This window comes from Cynocephalus volans, chromosome 4, assembly GCF_027409185.1.
Source record: "Cynocephalus volans isolate mCynVol1 chromosome 4, mCynVol1.pri, whole genome shotgun sequence".
NCBI classification, from domain to species: domain Eukaryota; kingdom Metazoa; phylum Chordata; class Mammalia; order Dermoptera; family Cynocephalidae; genus Cynocephalus; species Cynocephalus volans.
Window position 1 is genome coordinate 167,923,454 of NC_084463.1, and position 23,815 is coordinate 167,947,268.

Here is a 23,815-nt window from a genome sequence, read left to right on the forward strand (position 1 = left end):
CACTTTCCACCTGGGTGCTTTTGGTCCTTGTGGCATGGACACACATCACTTAAGTCATCTAACATCTAAACAGCTGGCTGTGGACACTATATGGGGCACTTCAGAAGTTCGTGGCAAATGGAATGAAAAAACAACACGGATCTTTCCATGAACTTTCTGAAGACCTCCCACATGAGTAGGTCCCCACTGGTGCTGCAGCGGCGTCCTCTGGTTTGCACACACAGCAAGTGTCCAGATGTCACAGTGCGGTTGTGCAGGTGAAGGGAGTCCATGGGTAGGCTTGAGATTTTATTTTATATAGTTTCATGTTATTTCAACTTTTACTAGCACGTAACAACAAAAAAAGGGTGTTTTACATTCTAGGGGTGCAGCTGAGGACCCCCTCCCCAACGCCTGGCATAACGCATCAGGCTCCTGGCCTCAGGCAGCCTCCAGGACTGTCCCCCCATCCGCTCTCCCCACCTGCCCACCACCAGCCTCTCCCCTACCCCTGCCCCCACCCCAGCCCCTCTCCCACACCTCTGCCCCCACCCCAGCCCCTCTCACACACCCCTGCCCCCACCCAAGCCCCTCTCACACACCTCTGCCCCTATCCAGCCTCTCTCCCCCCACCTGCCCCCACCACCTGCCTGTCTCCCCCCACCCCAACCTCTCCACCACCCCCGCCCCCACCCACCACCAACCTGAAGAAAGAGGCAGCGGGGAAGCGTGGGGAAAACATCCATCCAGGATTTATTACAACACATTGTTTCCAAATACAAAAGGAGGGAACAGGACTAGGAGGGAAAGTGCGGCCCCACTGGGGGAGGGGTTCTGAGGCGGCGCAGGTGGGGAAATGGGGTGGGTTTTCGACGCCCAGTCCACACAGACTGGGAGCCTTGGGTGGGGGGACCTGCCCCTCTCTCCGCTGGACTTTCCAGCAAATAATAGGAGGGGACCGGGTCCATTCTGGGGCGAACCCCGATGCTGGGCAATGGCCAGGTGGGAGAGGTGGGAGGCACCGAGCAGCCTAAAGAGGGCTCCGAGGCCCAGCCCCCTCCATACCTGGACAGGGTAGAAAGCGGCCAGAGAGGGGCTCTTGCCTGCTCTCCCAGCACACAGGAGGAGGCAGCGACCAAGACAGGCCCTTCTCCCCATCTCAGCCACTCACTTTGGGATGACCAGTGCCCCGAGAACGAGGCCGAAAGGCCCCCCATGCCCCAGGACAGAGCCACCAGCGAGCAATGCTAGCAGCCCTGGAGACAAGGGGAGGGAGGGACGGGGGAGGGAGGAGGGGCCGTGGGACCCGCCTCCAGAGTACTGGGGCCCAACCAGTGGCCCCAGACCACTGTCTCCCGGACAGCACGGGTGGGGGCGAGGAGGGAGGGAGCCAGTGTGTCCTCCACACCCAGGGTCAACTCAGAAACCCAACGTGACAGACAGGTGGCAAATTTACATAATTAATAATAATAATAATTAACCAATAATAATAAATACTTAAACCGCTAATCCATAGATTGCAAATACAACAATGATAGCTTATTTTCTTGGGGAACAGGGGTGGTGGGGACAGAGGGAACAGGAACAGGACTTTTGCTTAGAGGAGGGATGACAGGGACACGGGGCTGTGTCAAAAGAACAGTAAATGGAAGGGACAGCCAGGGGCAACCTGTGGGGTGGGCAGGAGCCTCCCCGCCCTGCTCCAGGACCAGTTCTGCCTGGGCCACCCATCCTGCCAAGCCCCTGGCCTCTGCGCAAGCTAACTGCCCCCCACTTCTAGACTCTGGGACACCAGAGAGACAGGGGACATTTACTCCTACCCCGAAAAGCCTTGTGCTCCAATGACCCAAGAGGGTGTGGGACAGGGGGAGTTGGGGCTTTTCTCCTGCCCTCACCCCCAGGCTGGCCCACCTGAGCCAAAAAGCCACCTGGGGGTGGGGGTTGGCAGGTCACCCTGAAGATGCTGGGAGAGCACCCTGGGAAAATGGTGTACAGGGACAGACAAGGGGGACAACTCCAGCGTCTACTCAAGTCAGGGGTCTTTCTCTGCCTTGAGATGGCTCTCCCAAAGCTGAAGAACCCACCCCCTGGAAGCATGAGGGTTCAGCGGGGGCTCACCTCCCTTTGCAAGGGAGCAGCTGCTCACGGAGGCCCCAGCAACCTGCAGATATGCGCCTGAATTCGAAGACCTTCCCGGGGGCTGGGGCTGGATGGGGGAAAGAGGCCAGAACAAGACCGTACATCCTGCATCCTCCTCCTCATACTGGGCCCAGAGCTCCCCTCTGCCCAGTGGAGCCAGCACTGGCTAGCCGGGCTCCTCCGGCTGATACCCCCAGACGCCAGGCCCTGTCCTCCTGGTGCGCTTCTGCCCACCCAGCAGGGGGCTCTGTAGAGCACCAGCCCAGGAGACAGGAGAGGAGAGGGAACCCAGGCTTCAGCGGGGGCGGGGCGCATTTTCACCCCATCCCTGCCCTGGGGTCCACCTGAAGGACACTCCCCAGCCCCTCTGGAACTCCTTGCCCTCTTGGGCCCGATGCCTGTCGACACCCACCAGGGAACGGCTCTGGGGTGATGGGCGGTGAGGGTGCCCTGCATGCCACCAAGGTTTGGGGCCTTGAGTGGCTGGGGGCTGGCAGCGCCGCCTTGGGGGCACACCAGCTCCTGGGGCCACCTTCCCGCCCCCAACCTATGGCTTTGGTGCAGAGCCCAAGAAAGGCGCCCAGCAGAAGGAAGAGGGGAAAGGAGGCGGACCGGGAGAGAAGGGAGGCTCTGCGGCTCAGTTTGTGGCAAAGTTGTGTTTTGTTTTGTTTTGTTTCTCTCTTTTCCCCTTTATCTTATGTAAAAAGTGCACGAAAGCTCGGCAGCCTCTTTGCAAGGGTCAGCAGTGTTTCCTGGGGGTCGGGGAAAGCAGGGAGGGGCCCCGGGCCTGGCACCCCAGCTCGCGCCTGGAGGTGGCCTCATATTGCTTAGAAACGTGTGTTTCCGTTTAAACACCAGACAGTCTACACAGAGCTGGGGACCGCCCCGCGCTGTCGCCAAATCATTGCCAGAATGAACAGCTCAAATAAATAAAAAACCGAAATGTTTACTCCTCGATCAAAGTCGCAGCGAAACCGTTTACCTTTCTCCGCAGCCTACGCGACACACACTCCCGGCGGGTCCGGGCCGCCGCCGTCAGGACACCTCGATGACCTCCACGCTGCCGGAGAAGGTGGCCTGCTTGCCCAGGGCGGCCAGCTCGTCGCCGCGCGCGCGCCCCTCGGCCATGCCGCCCTCGAACTCCATCTGGCAGCTGCGGCGCTTGAACTGCGTCTCGGGGCCCGGCTCCTCCGGCCAGCCCGTCCGCGCGTCCCGGGGCTCGGCGCGCGCCGCCTCCCGCCGCCGCAGGCCGCCGCCGCAGGCCGCCAACCGCGCGCCGCCCGGCCCCTGCGCGCCCTCGGGGCTGCGGCACCAGGGCCCGTCGGGCGACGGCGCGCCCGGGGAGTCGAGCGGCGGCGCCCAGGCCCCGGGGCCGGGCAGCCCGGGCGCCGACAGGGCGGAGAGGCCGTGCCGCGGAGTCTGCCGGGCCGCGTCCCCGAAGTGCGGGCCGAGGCCGTGCGCGGCGGGCGAGCGCGCGGGGGAGCCGGCCGGGGCCCGGGGCCGCCGGCGGGGGCGCGGGCGTCCTTCGGGCGCCGCCTCCGGGCTGTCGGGGCCGGGCGAGGGCAGGCCCAGCGCGGCCGCCGACGGGCTGTCCAGCTTGCAGAGCTTCGGGGCCTCCCCGGGGTCGGGCGGCCGGCTGGGGGCGTAGGCGGACTTGATGTCCAGCGAGAAGGAGCGTTTGAGGCGGTTGGTGTCCTGGAGGCGGTCGGAGGACAGGTGCAGGCCGCGCAGGCCCTGCTGCAGCGCGCTGGTGGCCGGCGCCGGGGCCGCGGCGGGCGCGGGGGGCTCCGCGCCGGCACTCGGACTCGGGCCGCCCTCCCTGGCTGCGGCGGCCGCTGCGCTCCCGGCGGCAGCGCCCTCTGAGGTAGGTGGTGGCAGCCGCGGCAGGGGGGACCCTTCGGCGGGGCCCGGGAGGGGCTCGGGTGTCCCCGCGTCGCCCTGCAGCGCGGCCAGCAGCTTCAGGCTGCGCTCGTACTCCAGCAGCTGGCCCAGGAAGTTGAAGTTGGGCGAGATGGACGGGCGCCGGTCCTTCACGAACCTGCGGTGAGAGGAGCCTCGGTGCAGGCAGGCACTTCCCGCCAGGCCGGGCTGCCCACCTGACCGCCCTGCACCTGCGGCCCGTCCTTGGGCTCGCACACTGGTGGGTGCTGGGGTGGGCTCCGGCCTCCCCCTCCCTGGCCAGGGCAGTGCAGCCGAGGGGCCCTGAAGGGCAGTCTTGGTGCACGGGGTGGGAAGGGAGGGATGGGGGACGGGTGAGTGGCCGTACGCTGTTGAGTTCCAGGTGCCCGGCCAGCAGGGAAGCAGGGGTACCTGTAGGCGTCGTCCGAGGACATGCCCATGGTCTTCATGATGTAGGCAATGGCAATGGTGGCGGAGCGGGAGATGCCGGCCAGACAGTGGACAATGACTTGGCAGCTGGACAGTTTGGCTTTATCTGGGGGCAGGTGGGCCGTGGGGACCAGGTGAGGGCTGAGACTGCACAGCCCTTCCCTACCCCAGGTAGGTGCTCCACTCTTCCTACTGCCAACAGCCCAAGCTACTTCTCAGGGACCCCCCCCATGGCCGAGGGGGCCTCCCCTCCTGGCCAGGTCTGGCTTCCTCCGGCAGGCCCCGCCCTAGCCTCACCGATGAACTCGATGGACTTGTCCAGCCAGGGCAGCAGCTTTTCACAGTAGTTGTCATTGATGGGGATGCGCATGAACCGGCTCTCGCAGATGAAGTCCGGCTTGGGGCAGGAGCTGCTGGCATTGAGCACGTAGCTTATTCCATTTTGGGTCATCAGATCCTGGAGGGATGGGAGGGCAGGCTGGAAGGCAGTGGCAGAGAAAAGAGCAGCCCCCTGGGGCAGGGGAAAGGGGGCTTCCTCCCTGCAGCCTGGAGGCCTAGCTCCTGGAACCCCAGAATTTGTCCTGGATCCCAAGGTGCCTGAGGGGCTGGGCCCACTGGGTCCTCCTTCCATCTCCACCGTGGAGCCCAAAGGCCCTGTGCTGGGGGTTGGGGGACGGCTGCTCTCCTCTGCAAGCCCCACCCACAGCCTGCGGTGGGCCCCAGGAGTTTTACGGTTGCCTGGGTGGTGACTTTTACCCTTTTCCCTGGTCACCATTTTTAAAACACGGGATTCTTTCAGAGCTGGCTAGGGGCCCAGTGACATCACCAGTTTGGCATGCTGGCTCTGCCGCGGGAGGGGCAGGGAGCCTGCTTCCCCACCCAGCCCCACCGGGCCCCTCCCCCAATCCCTGTTCTGTCCTGCAGGGGTGGGGGCCTTGGGTCCTCCCATGCCCCCAACCCATGCTTATCCCACCCCTGGCCCATCCATCGCCCTCTCCCATCAGCCTCGGCTCCTATCCCCCCCCACCCCCCACCCATGTGGGAGCTGCTCATTGAGCTCCCACCTCTTTCCCTCATCAGCCAAAGCCCCCGGACATGCACACACCTTGTTCAGGACATCCTTCTGAGAGCCCAGGTAGAGATGAGGCAGGATGCGGGTCAGGCCCACACTGGGAACGGGCAGGCAGGGCTGGGACAGGCTCATGGGTAGCAGGGCCACGGGCTTGCCCTCACAGAGACCAGGGAAGCAGGAGGAGAAGGTGGCGAAGCCCCCTGCAGGAGGAGGCACATCAGGCGGGCTGGCCAGCTGGGGCAGGGGAGGATGCCAGGGTACCCCATCTACCATCGCGCTCAACTACCCCCAGCCCACACTCGAGCAGGGTGGCCAGCGAGCCTGTGGCCTGAGCACCTGGCCCTGAGCTGGAGGGCCGCTCTCACCACGCTGGGGCGCGTGCTGCTGCGCATCTACAGCCTGCGGCTACGCCCACATTCCTCCTCATGCTAATTAGGGGCTGGCCCCACTGAGGAAGCGCTGTGATGCCAATAAATGTGGGGTGGAGGTGGCCAGCCAGCACAGAACTTGGAGGTCCCAGGTGGGGCTGGCTTAGAGGCCATAGGGGTTGGGGTGTCACCTGTTGGGGGTGTGGATCACACAACCTGGGGAGGAGAGGCCCTGATCAGCCCTTCCATACCAGTGGCTTGGGGCCAGGCTGGGCCCCTCCTGCCTCCCCCCTGCGCTGATGCAATCCCTCCCTGCCTCCACTTGGCTGGGAGCCCCAGGCCCAGGCTCGGGTGCCAGGACTGGGAGGCAAGGGCTTCCAAGGGGGCCTTCCCCCTCCCCTGGGCATGACATCACCCACTGGAATTGGCACGGTCCACAGGGGCATTTGTGGTTTGGCTACAGCTCTACTCCACCCAGCAGGAGAGGACAGAAGAGCAGAGGATCCCTGGGCACTGGGAGCACGCAGGACAGGCAGTGGGCACATGCAGCACAGCAGCACACGTGGTTGCCGCGTGCCCTGCCACCCTCCATACACATCCTAGTCCTGGCCACAGGTTGCTGGAAGGGGCCCTCCACCAGCTGGAGAGACCTGAGTGCAAGACCCTGGAATGTGTGACTCAGGGCCATGGGCAGAACACATCACGCCCCTGGCCTCAGTGTCCTCATCCTGCCTGCCACACAGCATTGTTTTGAGGCTCAGAGAAGACAATGACCCTGAAGACATACAGAGAGAATGGGCCTGGCCACCCCTGACCTGGCTGGGGAGACCACTGACTTGGCCACTAGCTCTGGGTAGGACGCGAGGTGAGAACTACTTGGCAGCACCTGGGGCTGACCACGCTTCTGGGGACGCAAGCCCCCAAGGCATGTGGGCGCGTTTCTGGCTTTAGTTGACCCATCCAGCCCAGGAAACGTCTAGGCTAAGGCCTACCCTATCCCACCTGGGAAAGCAGGGAAGTGAAGGTGGAGTCTCAGGCCCCGGGACCCCCAGTGCTCTCTTCTGCCCTGGTCTGCAGAGGAGGCTGGTGCCAGGGATCTGGATGATTCCCAAAGACAGAGAAGTCTGGTAACCTCCACCTTCATCCCTGGCCCAGCTCGGTGATCAGTTTGTGCAAACCCCCGGCCAGAATGCCTGCTGTGCAGGCCCCCTGTGTCCCCAAAGAAGGCTTGACTTTGGGGGACTGTAGAGAGGGAGGAACCTTCAGGTTGGGGTAGTCGAGGCACTAGAATTGGAGGAGAAGCAGGTGACTGTTGGCACCAAGCATGCCACTGTTCCCAAGGCAGTGCCAGAAGACCCCTGGGTGTTCCTGCTGGAGGACAGCCCCCCCGAAGGGCAGGTCTACAAGATCTCTTCTGCAGCATACGCCTCCCTTCCCCCTCCAGACCAGTCTCTAAGGGATTTTGTTCCTTACTTTCAGCCCTCTGTAGGGCCTGCCCAAAGGGGGCGCGGGGACGCGGGGAGAGTTCCACCAGAACTTCCCCCCAGACCCTCCCAAAGGAGTGAAGGTGGGAAAGTCCCAAGACAGGTGCAGAGACCGGACAGCCTTTGCAGCAATTCCGCAGGGAAGCTTCCTGGGACTGCCCGTGCAGAGCCGGGTAGTGTGGGTGCCCCGTACCATGGATGCCAGGCCTGGCAGGGACTGAGGCTCCAGGGATTTCAAGAACTCCCCAGGCACTGGGGGTGGGAGACAAGGGGCCCTGGGGCTGATGAGTGACCCTCTGTAGGTCACTGGACTCCTCGGGACCCAGGAGGCACCCCTACACCTTGGCACCCCGAAGGGCACCTTCCTTTGGGAGGACTTCCCCGCCTCCACTACCCCTGCTCGCTCTGCTTCGGTTGTCACCCACAGCGCGCCTGCCACTCACAATGAAATCCCAGACACGCGCGCCCTCCGCGCCGCCTGGCAGACCCCGCGGCCCCTCGCCCCCTCCGCGCCCCGGAAGGGTCCCCACGCACCCTCGGCGCAGGGGCCGCTCCCGCCGCTGTCACGCGCCAGGGTCCGGGGCCCACGCATGTGTCGGGGGCGCCTCGGCCGGGCCGCGGGGCTGCGAGGGCGCGCCCGTCCCCCGCCGGTGACACTCCCAGCCCGCAGCGCCGCCACGTAAAGGGCCAGGCCCTCGCCCAGCGCGCCCCACCCCGCCGGACGTCACGAGCGGCGCAGCGGGGCTGGGGAGGGAGGGTAGGGGGTCCCCGCCACCCTCCCGCTTCCCGCAAGCTCGCTCCGCCATGCAGACGGGTCCCCTGCCCTCCAGCGGCGCCTTGCCACGAAGGGTCTGGTCCTCGCCCCCAGCAAATTGACCAGGGAGCCAGCAATCCCCTCTGCTGTGTGACCCCAGGAAGTCACTCGTCCCTTATGGTGGGGGGCAACCCTCTACTCCATTCAACATCTTCCTTCCTATTCTGGCTGATTATTCGGAGCAGAGCCACCCGGAACAGGGGCTGTGACCACCGCAGGGGTGGGGGCTTGTGGTGTCCCCATGAGCCTACTTCATACTATGGGGGTCACAGCTTCTTCCCGGCCTGGCCTTTGGAGAAATGGGGACAAATGCTCAAACCTGCAGTTGGACGTCAAGGGCGGGAAGAGCAGGAGGAGGCTCAGAGGGCCCAGAAAGCCAGGTGGGGCAGCTGGGTTCCAGTTGAGCCCTGCTGGGGAATCCCAGGCCAGGTCTGCCCCACTGGTGCTGGGTGAGGAGCCCCCAGGAAGATGGGCCCTTTGAGGCTCTGGGCTTTCCCTGGAGAAGCCTGGGGTTAAGGAGGGTCCTGCTCTGGGACCCTCTTCTCAGACTCCCAGAAGGGTCTCATGGCTCCCATTCCTGACTAGGGCAGTAAGCTGTGCCATGGGAGGGATCCTGTGACACCCAGGACACCTGTACAAAGCCCAGAACTGCTGTCCTCTTTCCCCTTCCCTCCTTACCCTCTCATCCCCCAAAACTGAACCTAGGGGGTGAGGGCTGGATCAGACAATCTGCAATCCTGTGGGTCTGGTTACAGGAGTTCACACATACGCACACAAATCCTCAATTTCACCCAGACATGCTTGGATCCCTACAGACACCAGGGTTGGGAGACACACACGTATGCACACACAGATGGATGCTGCCCACCAGGCTCCCAGAGCCATGCAGACACACAGACACCCTCTGACCACGGCCACCTGAAGTGCGGGTGCTCAACTCACACCCAGATACGCTGCACGGGGAGAGGGCAGCACACGCTCCTGTACATGGTGCTTGGGCACAGGATGCTGAACCATCCCCAACCCTCAGGGCTGGGCTCAGACGGCTCCATCACTGTGTGGTGGGGGTGGCAAGGCCATCTTCAGCCCACCACACTCCACCCATCTGCCATGGGCCCCCGGTGGCACTGAGGCCAGGTGTCAGAAGCATCCACAGATCTCAGACCCAGCCGGGGAGGGTGCGCATTCCTGGGACAGGCCGGCACCGGGAGTGGGAGCCGGGCCACCTCCAGGAGGTGGATTCTACCGAAGCGCTCTCAGCCACTGTCCATGGGAGGAAGGAGTCAGCTGTGAACCAGGCGTGCTGGAGTGTGAGTGTGTATGGGGGCGCTCCCCAGCCGTCCTGTTTGGGGGCCAGCTGGCCAGGCGGCTTTGGGGGCATGAGTTGCCCTGGCGGTCCCTCTGCTGGCCCCCAGGCAGCAGCCAGGATCGATGGGGCTGTTGCTAGGCTGGTTAGGGTTAGTTCAGCTGGTGCCTTCAGGGGCATCTCCCTGGCGTGGGACCAGTTCCGGTTCAGACTGAGGTTTCCAGGGGTGGGGACTCTGCCCCCTCCCTCTGACAGAGAGCTCCCACATGGGGAGGAGGGACTCCCAGCAGAGCCTTTGCCTGATCCCTCACCCCCCTCCCCACCGTGAGCCGTAATTTGGGGTTTCCTACCGTCCACCTCTTCACCTGCCAGTGGTGGGGGTGGGCCCATGTTGGAGGGGGTCCTGAAGTGTGGGGCCCCCCAAGAGCTCCAGAGGTACTGGGACCCCTCTTCCCCAGCCATGTGGACACCAAGGGAGGGGCAGCCCACCTGTGAGGATGGCCACACTGTCAAAGCAACCATCCAGCTTGCTGAGCAGGATGGAGAGGAAGCTGTCCGCAGCCAGCACGCTGGCGTCCCGGGTGCTCTGGTCATAGACCACCACGTCCTGCGGCTCCGTGGCCTCCACCTGGGGGCAGGGAGAGCAGAGGTCAGGGTGCTGCCATTACCCACTGCTGCTGGCCCAGGGCAGAGCAGGGGGTCAAAGGACAATGGGAGGGAGGGGCTGCTGTGACCTTGCCCACCTCATGCCTCATCTCTTCTCCACCTGCCAGGTGCACAGATATGCTCACACCTGGACAGGTGTAGATGCCCACAGCCACACAAGCCGGCATCAGATCAGGCAGAGGGAAGGGCACGGGCATGTGTGGGCGTCGACTGTGGGCCAGCCCGCATGGAGGAGAGACAGGTGACTGTGATGGGGTCCTAGGGACACAGAGTGGCAAGAGCACACGGGCGTGGCCTGGGCTGGCTCCCAGGGTTGCCAAGGCAAAGGGAAACCCATTCTCAGCGTTCCTGGGAGGCGTATTTCGGGGATTTCAGAAGCGGGTGCCTTTGGGCCTGGGCCATCTTTGGAGCTGACCACTGAGCCATCGTGCCTCTCCTTCCAGCCCCATTTCCTCCCCGCCCCCGATGGAGAACTGAGGGCTGCAGCAGAAGCCCCTCCCCCCCAACGCTCATTCAGGAGGTGGCAGCTGGAAGCAGGGGTTCCTCCTGCCCTTCTCCCCCACCCAGAGGGCCCGGGCTCGGGGCCAGATGTTGAGCGGCTTTTGCTCAGACACAGCTCATGCCCCCGCCCCCCAAGCACACTCAGCTCTTAAGCCAGCTGAGCCACCAACCCCGGGACAGATGATGTCACCAGCAGCCAATGGGATCGCATTCTGGCCGGGAGTCCTCGCTGGAGGTGATTAATCACTGGATTTCCCTCATTGGAGGCCGCAGGGAGCTCCCGACAAGCGGCCATCCCACCTGGGTCCTCTTATGTCCCAGCTCTGAGCAGGGCAGGGCAGTGACACAGACCCCTCCTAAAGCCTCTGGGCTGCCTGCCTGTCACCCCACCCCCACTGAAGGCGGTGGTAGGAGGTGCCACCTTCACGGGTCACTGGCCCAGCAGGTCCCTCCCAGTAGCTGGACTTGATGGTCCTGGAGGAATGAGCTGTCCCTCCCAGAAGGACATTGCTGGCGGCCACAGAGAGAATTCTAGGTCCCTGAAGATGGGGGGAGAGCTGGGGGTTGGGGACATGGATTGCTCAGTATGGGCCCCCAGCCACCCCTCCCATCCTTGCAGCAGTCAGAGTGGTCAGACCAGCAGCCCTGTCCCAGTGCATGCCCGGCTGGCTGCCCCTCTTCTGCACTACCCTCTGTGCATTTGCATCATGCTCAGCTACTCGCCCTCCTGTGCTGGGCTTGGACACATAGCCCTGTATGTGCATGGGAAGACAAAGGGCAGTCCCCCGACCTCCCTGCAGGGCTGAGCGAGGACCCAGACAGGGTCAGAGTCTCCAGGAGTGTGGGCAGGCACTGCACAGAGGCTGGGGAGGTGGTGCATTTGCGTACTGGTAACAGGGAAGCCTGGGGCTGCCCATGATCCTAGGGAGGCTGAGGAGTTCAGCTGCTGCCCCTGGAAGGGATGGGAGCCCGGGGGGAGGGGGCTGATCCAGGGGCCTGGATGGGGCAGGACAGGGGTACCTGGCTGCGCGCGGCCGGCTGGATGAGCTCAGCGATGGTCACCTTGCCCTGCTGCAGCCGCCGTTTCACCAGCTTGGAGCAGCAGATGTTGACAGAGCTGAGCACGTGCCAGCTGTTGTACTCCACGAAGGAGCGGCTGTCGATGACCAGCGGCCCCCGGGGCCCGCCCCGCAGCAGGCTGGCCAGCTTCTTGGCATCCATCACCTTCCTTGGGAGTCGGTCCCCAGCCATGGCAGGATAGTGGGCAGTGGGGCGGGTGACCCCTGAAGTGAGGAGGAACTTGTCCGATGGCCCAGGGTGTGGCCTCCAATTCAGAGTGACCTAGCACATGGCGCCAGACCTGCGGGGAGAGGTGGACGGTCAGCAGCCTGCAAGGCCCCTATGGTGGGCACCCAACAGCTCCGCAGGTGGGGCCAGTGCTGGGATCCAAGGGCACCATAACTCAGAACGCCTGAGGCTGACCTGTGCCGAAGGGCCCTTCCTCTCTCTGGATGGATGAAGGCCTCATTAAGTTGAGAATCCACAGGACGGCCCCTGTCCAGCCCCTGTCTATGGTGCCAGCCTCTCCGTGGGAAACAACAGGGCAGAGGAGGGTCTCAGGGCCCGTCCGGGGGCAGGATGAGGCTCAAGGGTGCTTGCTCCGGGGGCCCTGGGGTTCCTGGACACTTGTGAGCTCCAGATCACTTCATCCCATCCCTGGGGTGCAGATCCCCCACTCCTGCCTCTGCATCTTCCCAACCCCCAGGACCCCCAGCAAGGCCCCTTCTTTCCCTCACTGCCAAGCCCTCTGCCCTCCTCTCAGCTAGCTCTCCTCAGATCTGCCCCTCTTTTCCTTGGCACAACCCAGGGAAAGCCCAATCCCAGAGCCTCATCACCTGGGGCAGCTCTGTAAACCGATAATCTGGACCCTGGTGGGTGGCGGGGCTCGAGGCAGCCTTCGCTAGCTAATGGGCTCCCAGAGGCCATGGACAGGCAGGCCAGGGTGCTGTATGGGCTCGGGTGTGGAGTGGGGGCTCCTTTGCTATTGCCATGGTCCCAGTTCCGCAAGTGAAGTTTAGCGCATCTGCCTGCCTGCTGCACAAAGGTTCTGGGGCCAGTGGCCAGCTCCTGTTGGGGTGCGGCACACCCTCACAAGGTGGGGGTGGGGCACAGCGGAGGCCTGAGGTCTGGAGAACCTTCAGGGGTGGGTAGATCCCAGGATGGGTGGGGTGGGGCAGTCCTAGGATGAGGTCAGTGTTTCTGGGACCCTCAGCATGGCCTCCAAAAGCCCTCAGGCTGAGGGGTGCATGGATAGAGTAGGAGGTGGCTAGGGATCTGGGGACTCTGGGAGCCCATTCTTATGGGTTTGGCAACAAGTCTCTGCCACACTCCCCACCTGTCAGGCCCCATCTCCCTGCCATCTGCCAGGATTGGCCTTTCTCCAGGCCCACCCAAGCCTCACAGCCCCCCAAGAAGCACACAGTGTCAGGATGACAAGTTTACTTTAAATATGAGGAAACTGAGACTCAGGGAAGGGGTGGGGCCAACCCAAAGTCACATACAAGGACATGAGACAGTACTCAGGGCTCCTGGGGAGCCCCTGCAAGGCCCATCTCCCCTGCACCCCCACGACTGCCTTTCAATCGGGGTCTTCATTCCACCACATCCCCACCCAGCTCAGGGGAGGGGAGAGGGTGGAGGACAGGTGTTCCCCCAGGGCCTATGGAGAAGGGACCACAGCGGGAAAGCCCCTCAGGAAGCCACATGGGGCACCTGGGAGCCCAGTGAGGAACCCTGAAGACACTTGGTGCATCACAACCTGCGACGCTGGGGACAGCAGTAGCAGCTCCCAGGGTGGTGGGACAGGTCCCAGCACTCTCCCTGCCTGGGAGTCCTGGCCCAAGCTCCTCCAGAGACATTGCACTCACCCCTGCCTGGCTCTTCCAGCCTCAGCCAAGAGGCATCTGTGCTGTTCCCACCACCTGTCCTACCGTCCAGGGTTCCTGGGGCCCGTGAAGCACTTGCCCTTAGATGGGCAGCCCAAGACTGATCCTCCAAAACAGACACCAGGAACTGTGGCAGCAGGTCTCCAGACCTGCACTGAGTCTCTTCCACTGTGGGGGCAAGGCCTGGGGGCGAAGCTTGGCCAGCTGTCCCTCACAAGGGAAACACGCAGTGGTCCAACAGCAAAAGGGCCTGCCTGCAGAGGAGGGCCCCTGCCTGCAGAGGGGGGTCCCTGGACTGCTGAGGGGGTGGTCCCTGGATGGCTTAGGGGGATCCCGCGCCTGCCAAAGGGGGTCCCTGCCTGCAGAGGGGGGTCCCTGCCCTGCTGAGGGGCCTTTCTGCCTGCAGAGGGGGGTCCCTGGCCTGCCAAAAAGAGTCCCTGCCTGCAGAGCGAGGACCTTGCCTGCTGAGGGGGTCCTCAGTTCAAATCCTGTACTGTTTGGGTAAGTTTTTCCTGAGTTGTAACCTGAATCTTGCACAAGGTGGTGGCTGCCATGACCACCAGGTCCCCTGGGCCCGGGGAAGGGCAGCTCTCGGTGCTCCCGCACTCTGCTGCAGCAACCCTGGGCAGAGCCTCCGCCCTTGACAGTGGGACCAATAGCCCAGCACAGCTGCCCAGGACCCTGAGGGCCATGGTAGGCAGGGACATGGGACCAGGGGTCCTGTGCAGAGCCCCTTGACTCTGCCACCCTAAAGCCTCAGTGTCCACTTAAGTTAGGTGGGGGTGGATTATCTCTCACCTGAAACAACAGAAGGAAAGAGAACTCACAGCGTGGGGAGGAGGGAAGGGGCTGGGAGAGCCCCTCACCCTCCCTGCAGCTGGGCCTGGCACTCAGACTGCCCCAAGAGAAGCCGGGGTGGGGAGGGGAGGCCTGAGATCCAGAGAGAAGGGGGGTGAGGGCAAATCGGGCTGCAGGGCCCTGGGCAGGGGCTGGAGGGGTGGGCAGATGGGCTCCCAGACCTTGTACCTGGTCCTGCCCTGCCCTAAGGAACCCTTCCAGCTGGAGCCCGGCCCTATTAACCATTATAGTATTGTTATTTGCAGCCGAGGGGGACTCATTAGCAAGTTAGCACCTCCACCATCTCCATGGCAACCGCAGAGGTGCCAGGCAACCGCTGCTCCTGCCGCCGCAGCAGCAGCAGCCGAGAGCAGGCTCCTCTGCAGAGCCGGCAGGTCACCCCTCCTTGCTTGCTCATTCCCACCCCCTGGCAGGTGCCCAGTTGCTGGGGCCTGCGACGACCCCCAGCCACCCCAATCCAGGCCAAAGCCCCGGCGGGGTGGAGACCTCTGGCCCCTCCCCCATTCCCACCCTACCTGGTCCTAGCCTTCCTCCTGCTCCCGTTCCCCACTGCACACAGCTACGCTCACCGCAGCCCACTCGCTCCCCACCCCTCGGAAAGCCTTCTCTGCACTGCAAAGGTCTGGCCAACGCCCCCTCCTGTGGAACGAGAAAGCCCTCCTGCAGGAAACCTCTGCACTGCGATGGATCAGGTCCCAGAGCGGGGCCAAGCAGGTCGGGGGTGGGGAGTGGGGACACTTAGGACAGCCTTGAGCAGATCGGCGGGGCTCGAACAGGCAGGTGGGGGTGGATATTGCCGGGTCCTGAGCCTCTGCTTTCACTGACCCACACGCCAAGCCCTCCCAGCTCAGGTTCAGCCCGGGCCGAGCCCGGGGAACCAACATGGAAGAACACCTATCGCCCTGCTATTCCAGAGCCTAGGGTGGGTAGGAGGGGGGCTGGGCTGGAGACCGGTCACCCCAAGCACAGCCCCATAGACCCTCATCAAAGGGCTTCGAGCCCAGGAGACAGCACTTTCCAAGTCCAAAGTCAGAAGGAGGCTCCTCCCAGGTCACGCCCCTGTGAGGAGCCCACAGGCAGCCCCCTTCCCCAGGGCCAGGTGCACTGCCCAGCACAGCCTGGCTCCCGCGCCCGCACACACGTCGCTCTCTGTGCCTGCCGGAACACGCCCCTTTGCACACTGACTCCACATACGGGGCTGGCGCTCACTCATTACCCACAATCCACCTTGCCCCCGTGTGTAACCACTCACAAGCAAACGTGTGTGCACTTCCATGTGGCAGTGGACGCACACACTCACGTGCACACTCGCACACACATCCTCACCCTCCCCATGCCGAATCCCCCAAGAATCCCAGGACACCAGCTACAGACCTCCTCGTACACTTGGACTCCCACACTCAGGGCCTCCACACACTACATCCATGTCCCTGAGCACACGTGTGACCAGGACCAGCCTTCTGAGAGCATCCCCACCGAGCTCCCCTCTGCTCAGCATCTAGTGGCGGGGAGCTCACTACCTCCAGGGATGGCTGTCACAACTGTCAGCCACTCGCAGTGGTGTCCCTAGCCCCTGCTCACATCAAGGCAGGCCCCCGGAAAAGAGCTGGCAGCGGAGGGACCCAGGATGCTGAGGTCACCTAGGTGCACCCACGGGGGCAGAAACTGCCACACTAAGGGGACCAGGAGAGAGACTGGTAGGTGGAGACCCCTGGGAGGCAGGGGCAGGGTGCTCACCCGGGTCAGCGCCTCTCACCCTCCAAAGCCAGGCTCCCCCAAATGCTCTCACCCCTGCTCCACTCAGCTCCCTGGGGTGAGTGGGCAGGACCCATGCCGCCTTCACTCTGCCTCACCTGGACCAATGGCAATGCCGAGCAAAGCCCCAGCCCGGAGAAGCTGTGAACCCAGGAGTTAGGGGTCGGGGGGAGGCCCTCTCAGTCCCCAGGAATGGGGTCTAGGCTGAGCCTGGGGCAGAAGTCGCTGGCACGTGGACCAAAAAAAGTGAAGTCTCAGGACCTGACAATATCAGCGTTTCCTCATCTCCTCTGTTCCCACCTGGCCTGCTCATCTACAAGGCTTCTGCTGGCCACTGTCCTGAGCGGTCCAGGCAGGGGTGGCCTCAGCCCATGCTGTCCTTGTGGCCAGAGTCTGACTGTCTCTCTCCTGCTGTGGGTTTGGCCCTTCTCCCTGCTTTCTCTATAAGCTGCACATCCAGGTGTCCCCAGACCCTCACGCATCTAGGCACCTGTCGGGTTGAAACTTCTGGGCCCCAATGTCAGCCTCAGCAGCCGCAGAGAGGTGATGCTGGGAGGGGTCCTGGAACACACACTGCCTTTAAACATCTTTATGCATCTCTGTTCCCGGGACTCTGTTCCCGGAGGCAGCCTCTGGGGCCCAGATGCCTCCCCAAGGGCTGAGTGCAGGAGGGGAACAGACCTGCCCAGCAACTCTCCTGAGGCCTCAGGCTGACTGCAGCAGGAGGCATTTCTCTCAGACTTCAGGATGAACTCCCAGCTCCTGGTCACATGACGTGCCTATCCATGGCGGGTGCTCATTAGCTGTCTGAGGAGCAAATGCATGGGGGTACCGCATGCTACATTCATCCGTGGGGCAGCCCTGGGAGCAAGAGGGTCTCAGCATGGTCTGCGCCACAAGGGAGGCGATGGAAAGTGTGGGGACCCTTGGACCTGCACTCAGACCCCCAGGGTTAGGGGCACAGAGCAGGAAGATGCTGCACCCCTGGCCTGCAGCACCCCACCCCCACCGCAAGCAGCACAACAAGAACACTGCAGATGCCACACTACATCCTAACACCCCGTCCTCCACCCCACAGAGTCCCCGATCCCCCATCACTGCAGCACCAAGGCCCCCAACTGCCCCCCAGCAGAAGGCAGCACACCTTTGCAGCAGGGAGTCAGAAGACAAGTTCTCCCATAAGGGACGACCTGCCGGGGGCTGGGCCTGTTGCTGCCCCCTGTCCTCCGGGCCAGGCTATTAGGTGCCCCCCACTCCCCCACCCCTTTCCGCCGGCTCCCCCTCCCCATGGTGGGCAGATAGGCCCAGGGGCCGGTTGCAGGCAGCCCGGCTGTGCCAGCCCCTCCCCCAGCATCGCGGCCGCCTCTGCAGCAGGCGCACGGATGGTCTTTATTCCGCAGAGGCCAGCCGAGCACCCCCAGGTGGGGGGCCGGGCCCCTCCCCACCGGGCACGGATAAGCCCTTCGCTGAGTCTCCCCTGGGCCAAAGGCCGCCGTCCTGCGGCCGCCGCTCCGCATCTCCTCGACCCGCTCAGAGCCAGGGACGACCCTCTCCAATTCTGGCTCCCAACGGGGGTGCCGTAGCGGGGGCGTCTGGGGCTCGCGCAGGGGCTCGGACAGACCCCGCTCATTTCAAGCGACCCTCCAGGGTCCTCGATGCATCCCCCTCCCCCCGTAAGAAGGAATGGCGCGGAGAGCGGCGGCCGGGAGTGGGCTGGGCCGGGGTCCGCCGGGCGCCGCGGGAGGCGGCGACGGGCTTCCCGGCCCGCGGCGTCCTGGAGAGCCGGGGCCGCGTCCTCCTCCCGGCCGCCGCCGACCGCTGCCCCCGCCCCCGGCCCCGGCCCCGGCCCCGGCCCCGCTCACCTCGCTCGCCCCGCGCCCGCTCCCGCTCGCCGCCGGCGCGCACCGGGGACCGCGCCGCGCTCAGGGCGCCCGCTGGGCTGCGCCGCCCATGGGCCCGGCGGGGGTCCGCGCGGCCGGGACACGGGCCGGGGGAGCGCGCGGGCCGCGTCGCCGCCGCCGCCGCCGCCGCCGCCGCCGCCGGGAGCGCTCGCTCGGGCCCGGGCGCGCGCACTGCGGGCGGGCACGCGCGCTCGGGCCGCATCCCAGCCCCGCGGCTCGGCGGGCGCGGCCGGGGCGGCTCCGGAGCGGGCGCGGGCGCGGCTCCGGCGTCCGGGGGGCGGGGGCCGCGGGGCCGGACGGCCGCCGCGCTCGGCCGCGAGTGACAGGCCCGGGGCGGAGGGCGGGGCCGCCGGCGGGGATGAGGTCATGCCGAGCGAAAAAAGCCCCTGACGTCACCCGCAGCCAATCAGCGCGCGCGGCTCGGGGGCAGGTGACGTCAGCCGGAGCCCGGGCTCGGGGGCAGATTAGCGGCGGCGGCCGCGCGGGGCGGGGGGGCCGGGCCTCGCCGCCGCGCCCTCCGCCCTCCGCCCTCTCCGGGACCGGCTCTTAAAGGGGCCGCGCGGCGGCGCGATCCCGTGCCCGAGGCCCCCACCTCCAGGAAGCCCTCCGGGCCCGGGGCTCCGCGGCGCCGGGAGACCTCCCGGGCTCGCCGCACACGGACCTGCTAACCGGGCCCGGGGCGAGGGTCGTCTCCCGCCCGCCGCAGAGCCGCCCCCAGCCCTTGCGGGGCCACGAGCGCGCGCCACGAGCCAGGCCCCGCGAGGCGCTTCACCTGCAGCATCTGCGCTCGGCCCGCACGACCCCTGGAGGTGGGGACCCGGGTCTCCGCTTTCCAGGGCGGGAGGCTGAAGCTCAGAGGTGCGCTGGTTTGCCTCAGGTCGCACATCTCATGACGGGGGACCCCCAGGGCAGCGCTGCCCCCTCCCACTCACGACATCCGGCCCTGACGCCCCAGGGAACGGTCGCCCCACACAGCGCTCACGGCGCCCACCCTGACATCTCCCACGCAGGCTGCTGCCTGTGCGCCCCCAGCCGACCCCTGCGGGAACGCCGCCCCGCGGCCGCGTGGACGCCGCGAGTCCAGAGCGGGCACAACACACAGGTAACGACACCTTGAGCAGGTGCTGGGCCGGAAGCACACCGGAGTGGGCGGGCAGTCCGGAGGCCACCAGGAGGTGCAGGAGGTGACCGGCGGAGGAGGCAGCACTGGCGCAGGAGACCCCATGCAGGAAAGACCTCGGTTGTCGCTGGATGGGTCCGGGGTGCTGGAGCAGGTGGGCGGGGGCAGGCTGGAGAGGGGCACGCAGTCATCCATCCATTGATCCATCAAATAGTTACTGACCGCCTTCTCTGGGCCAGGCTCTGTGTCGGGCGCTGGGGACAAAGCCCTGAGAAAGGGGACAAAGACCCCTGCGCTGGGAGCCTTTGAAGGTACTTATTTTGGGGGTGTATGACTGGACACCCCAGACAACTGGACAGCTCCCTCCTGAAGGCTGCCGGTGGACAGTGGGGGTGGTCCCCCTTCATCCCGGGACCCCTAACCAACATGGGTCTCCAGGGGTACCCTGCGGCTCTGAGAGGGGCTTCAGCCCGCAGGGAGTGCACCCCCTCCTCGGGACGGAGGCAGCTGGGAGGCGGCCCTCAGCCGATGCTGATTGAACGGAGGGTCACAGAAAAGGAGGCGGGCACGACTGACCGGCCCATCCCCTCCTGGGCTGGGGTGGCGCAGGACCCCAGAGGTCAGAGTGTGAATGGCGGTGGCCGGGGTTGGGGGAGGGCAGCGGGCAGCCAGCAGCTCTGGAGGGCTCCCCTCTTTGCCATGCTTGGTCTTCCCAGGCTGTGCCACCTTGAGTCCCAGAGCTTTGCACACAGTAGGCATCGCGTGAGTGCCTGGAGCTCCCCTCCCTCGCTGGTCGGAGTCCAGGCAGCTGTGTGTATGTGGGGTGGGGGCGAGTGTGCTTCTGGCCCGGAGCTAGCACCTAGGAAAGCAAACTGCAGGGGTGAAGAGAGTCCTGGGAGCCCAGGGGTGTTTGGGGTGGGGGCTGGGTTCCGGTCTTTCCCCTTTCCTGCCCCGGGCTGGGCCCTGTAGGAGGAGGGCCCTGCCAAGAAAGGAGCCCAGGCCGGAGGTGCACCCTGAGGCTGAAGGTGCCAGGCTCAGAGGCATAGGCGGGTCAGCGGTGGGGGTGGGGGATGTGGCCTGGCTGGGTTGGGGCTCACTCCGTGCCTGAAATGTGGGGGAGGCTAGGCCTGGGGGGGCAGGAGCATTCAGGCTGAGACTGGGAGAAGGGGAGGTGGCTGGAGGGGCACGTGAGCCCTGCAGGATAGATGGCTGTCACGGGGTGGGGAGGTGTGGATGCCTCGCCTGGCTTGCGCCCCTGCCAGGCCCAGGATGAGCCCAGTGGAGAGAGGAGGCAAAGTGTCCAGGTGGGCTTCTGCAGGAGGGGCTGGGGCGGGCTCCTCTTCTGCCTTGCCAGGTGTCGTCGGCGCCTGCAGGTGGCCTGGGAGTGCCCGTGGCCCTGAGAACCCTGGTTACCCCGGCAGCTTCTAGCTAGGCCTGAGCAGGTGGCAGATGGTGTCCTGAGCCCCTTCTGGAAGCTCCGGGCCACACACAAACAGCTTGGTAGAAGGCCTGGACTGTCCCTGGGGAGGGCAGTGCCTTTGGGCCATGATTCTTTCATAATCCTAATGGTCATTTCTCATGCAAATAAGCACTTAAAACCTTGAGTTCTGCCACTCACCATGGTGGAGGACTGTGGGGGTCGCCACTCTAGAGAGGAGAGTGCACATCCAAGGCCACCGGCTCTGGGCCTAGGTTCTGGCCAGCCCCATGCTAGGTCTGGTCCCTGCCCCTTGGCCGCGCTGTCACACCCTCACCCCCAGCGGGGGTCCGGCCGTCTGGGCGCCTCGCCTGGCGCGGTGCGGCTGAGGTCCACGCCCCGGGAGCGGTCAGCATCTCCTCCCGGCGCGGGTCCGAGCGTCTCGCCGGGTTTCTGCTCTCCGGCGGGGCCTGGCTCGGGCAGTTGCCTCCTTCCGAGACGCGGGCGAGGTGCGAGCCCCGCCGCCCGCTGGGCCCCGCCACCCACAGGTGAGCGGCCGCACCGGCCGGTGCGCAGGTGGGTCCCGCGGGGCCGGCTCGGCGGTCCGCGCGCGCCCTCTGCCGGCCGCAGGGAGGGCGCCCAAGGTCGACGTTTCTGGAGGCACCCTTTCCACGCAAAAACTTCTCTTTCTGATTTTCATGTAATTTTTTCAGCTACTAGTGTACAGGAAACATCCATGCCATTACGTTTCCCCACCTGGCTTTTCTTTTCTTTTTTTAGTCAAGGCATAGTTAACTCAGTAAAATGCTCATCTCAGGTGGTGCAGATTTTTTTAAGAACTTATTTTTTTTGTTGTGGTCAAATACACGTAAGGTAAAACTAGCTGTCTTGACCATCTTTAAGTGCACAGTTCAGCAGCATTAAGCACATTCACACAGTTTGCAGCCATCACCACCATCATCTCCAGAACTTTCTCATCTACCCAAACTGAAACTTTGTCCGCATTAAACACCAGCTCCCATCCCCTCCCCAGCCCCTGCACCCCCCATTCTACTTCCTGCCTCTGTGAATTTGATGACTCTAAGGACCTCATATAAGTGGAGTCACACAGTAGTTGTCCTTTTGTGACTGGCTTATTTCACTAAGAATGACGTTCTCAAGGTTCATCCATGTTGCAGCATGTGTCCCAATTTCATTCTTTTTATGACTCGATAATATTCTGCTGTATGTATGATACATTTGGTGTATTATACGTTTTGTTCATTCATTCATCTGTCCATGGACACGTGGGCTGCTTCCACCTTCTGGCTGTTGTGAATAGCGCTGCCATGCCCGTGGGTGCACATGCATCAGCTTGAGTCCCTGCTTTCAGCTCTTTGGGGTCTATACCCAGAAGTGGAATTGCTGGGTCATACGGTAATTCTATGTTTTACTTTTGAGGAGCCACCAGACTGTTTTCCACAGCGGCTGCACCATTTCACACTCCCACCAACTTTGCCAAAACTGACTTTTTGGAGTGTATGGTTCTGTGAATCTTAACACATGTAGATTCATGTACCATCATGATAATTAGGAAACAGAACAGCTCCATCACCCCCAAAATCTCCCTTGTGATATCTCTTTATAGTCATAGCACCTTCCTCCCACCTTTCCCCAGTGCTATGGGTTAATTGTGTCCCCCAAAAGTTCACATGTTGGAAACTTGACCTCCATTGTAACAGTGTTAAGAGGGTGGGAAATCTAGTTATGGTATTTGAAAGGTGGGGTCTTTGAGACGTGATTGGACCGTGAGGACTATGCCCTTGTGAGCAGATTGATCCATTCATGGAGTAATGAGTTGTCACGGGTGTGGTTCTGATGGCTTCCAAGGAGGGTGAGTGAGCAGGTTAGCTCTGTTGCTCCGCCTCTTTTCCCATGGAACACCCTGCATTGCTGTAGAGAGTCACCGCCCAGAAGAACACCCTCACCAGGTGTGTTCCCTGGACCTTGGACTTCCCAGCCTCCAAACTGTAAGAAATAAATTTGCTTTCTTTATAAATTACCCTGTTTCAGGTACTCTGTTACAAACAACAGAAATGGACTAATACACCCAGCAACTACTGATCTGTTCTCCATCTGTATAGTTTAGCCTTTTTGAGAACACCATGAGAATGGAATCATACAGTGTATAAACTATTGAGATGAAGTGCCTTTGAGATTCATCAGGTTGTTGTGGGTGTCATCAGTTCACCCCTTTTATTGCTGAGTGGTGTTCCATGGCACAGATGGGCCACAGTTTACCCACGCACTTGGTGAAGGACATTTGGGTTGTTTTCAGTTTGGGGAGATTTTGAATGAAGCCACTGAAAATGTTAACATGCAGATTTTTGTGTGAACATAAGTTTTCATTTCTCCAGGGAAGAAACCCAGGAGTGGGATCCCTGGGCCACATGGTAGGTATAGGTTTAACTTTATAAGAAACCACTGAACTGTCTTCCAGAGTGGCCATGCCGTTTGTATATTAACTTTTGCAAAGCACTGTCCCAGTGACCTTGGGCCAGATTTCTCTGAGGTATGTGCCCAAAAGTGGAGTGGCCAGGGTGTAGGATATGCCCACCTTCAGCCTCCCCAGATGTTGCTAACTTGCTGTCAAAGTGGGGATACTAATATACATCCCTACCAGCAGGAATGACAGCTCCAATTTTTAACACCCTTGTGAATACTTGGAATTTTACACATTTAATTGCATTTGCATTGATTGACAGATTAGTTTAGAGGAGAACACTAGAAAGTCTTCTCCCCCAGGCACATTTATTTAGTTTTTAAAATGTCTTCTATATTGCTTTATAATTTTCTCCGGATAAGTCACTTACCAGTCCTGTTAGGGATATCCCTACTTACCTTATAATTTCTGTTGCTATTGTGAAAGGCTTTTAAAAAAATCACAACTTCTAATTTGTTGTTACTTGTGTATAGGCATGACATTGCTTCAGCCTTTCTGATTTCTCTTCTTAGTTTTAACAGCTTGCCTATAGATTCACCTGATTTTCCAGGGAGGTAGTCATACAATCTGTGAATCCCCACTTTTGCGTTTTTCCAAACCTCACATTGTTCATTTCTTTTCCTTGTCATATTGCATTGGCTCAGATCTCTATTATAATGTCAATACACAGGGTGATCGTG

At 62.7% G+C, this 23,815-nt stretch overlaps 1 protein-coding gene across 2 annotated transcripts; it reads right to left on the reverse strand.

Moving 5' to 3' along the window:
* Positions 1–3,044: 3,044 nt before the first annotated feature.
* Positions 3,045–18,158, reverse strand: DUSP8 (dual specificity phosphatase 8). Of its 2 annotated transcripts, none has more exons than XM_063095315.1 (7): positions 18,078–18,158; positions 11,678–12,017; positions 9,980–10,118; positions 5,552–5,718; positions 4,744–4,903; positions 4,429–4,552; positions 3,045–4,156 (listed from the first exon to the last, which is right to left on the reverse strand). In XM_063095315.1, the coding sequence occupies exons 2-7, from the start codon at positions 11,906–11,908 to the stop codon at positions 3,154–3,156; spliced, it is 1,824 nt and encodes a 607-aa protein (XP_062951385.1). In that variant the 5' UTR covers positions 11,909–12,017; positions 18,078–18,158; the 3' UTR covers positions 3,045–3,153. The 2 variants fall into 2 exon arrangements, with proteins under 2 accessions (XP_062951385.1, XP_062951386.1); XM_063095316.1 differs by lacking the exon at positions 18,078–18,158 and adding an exon at positions 16,897–16,950.
* Between the last annotated feature and the right edge of the window lie 5,657 nt (positions 18,159–23,815).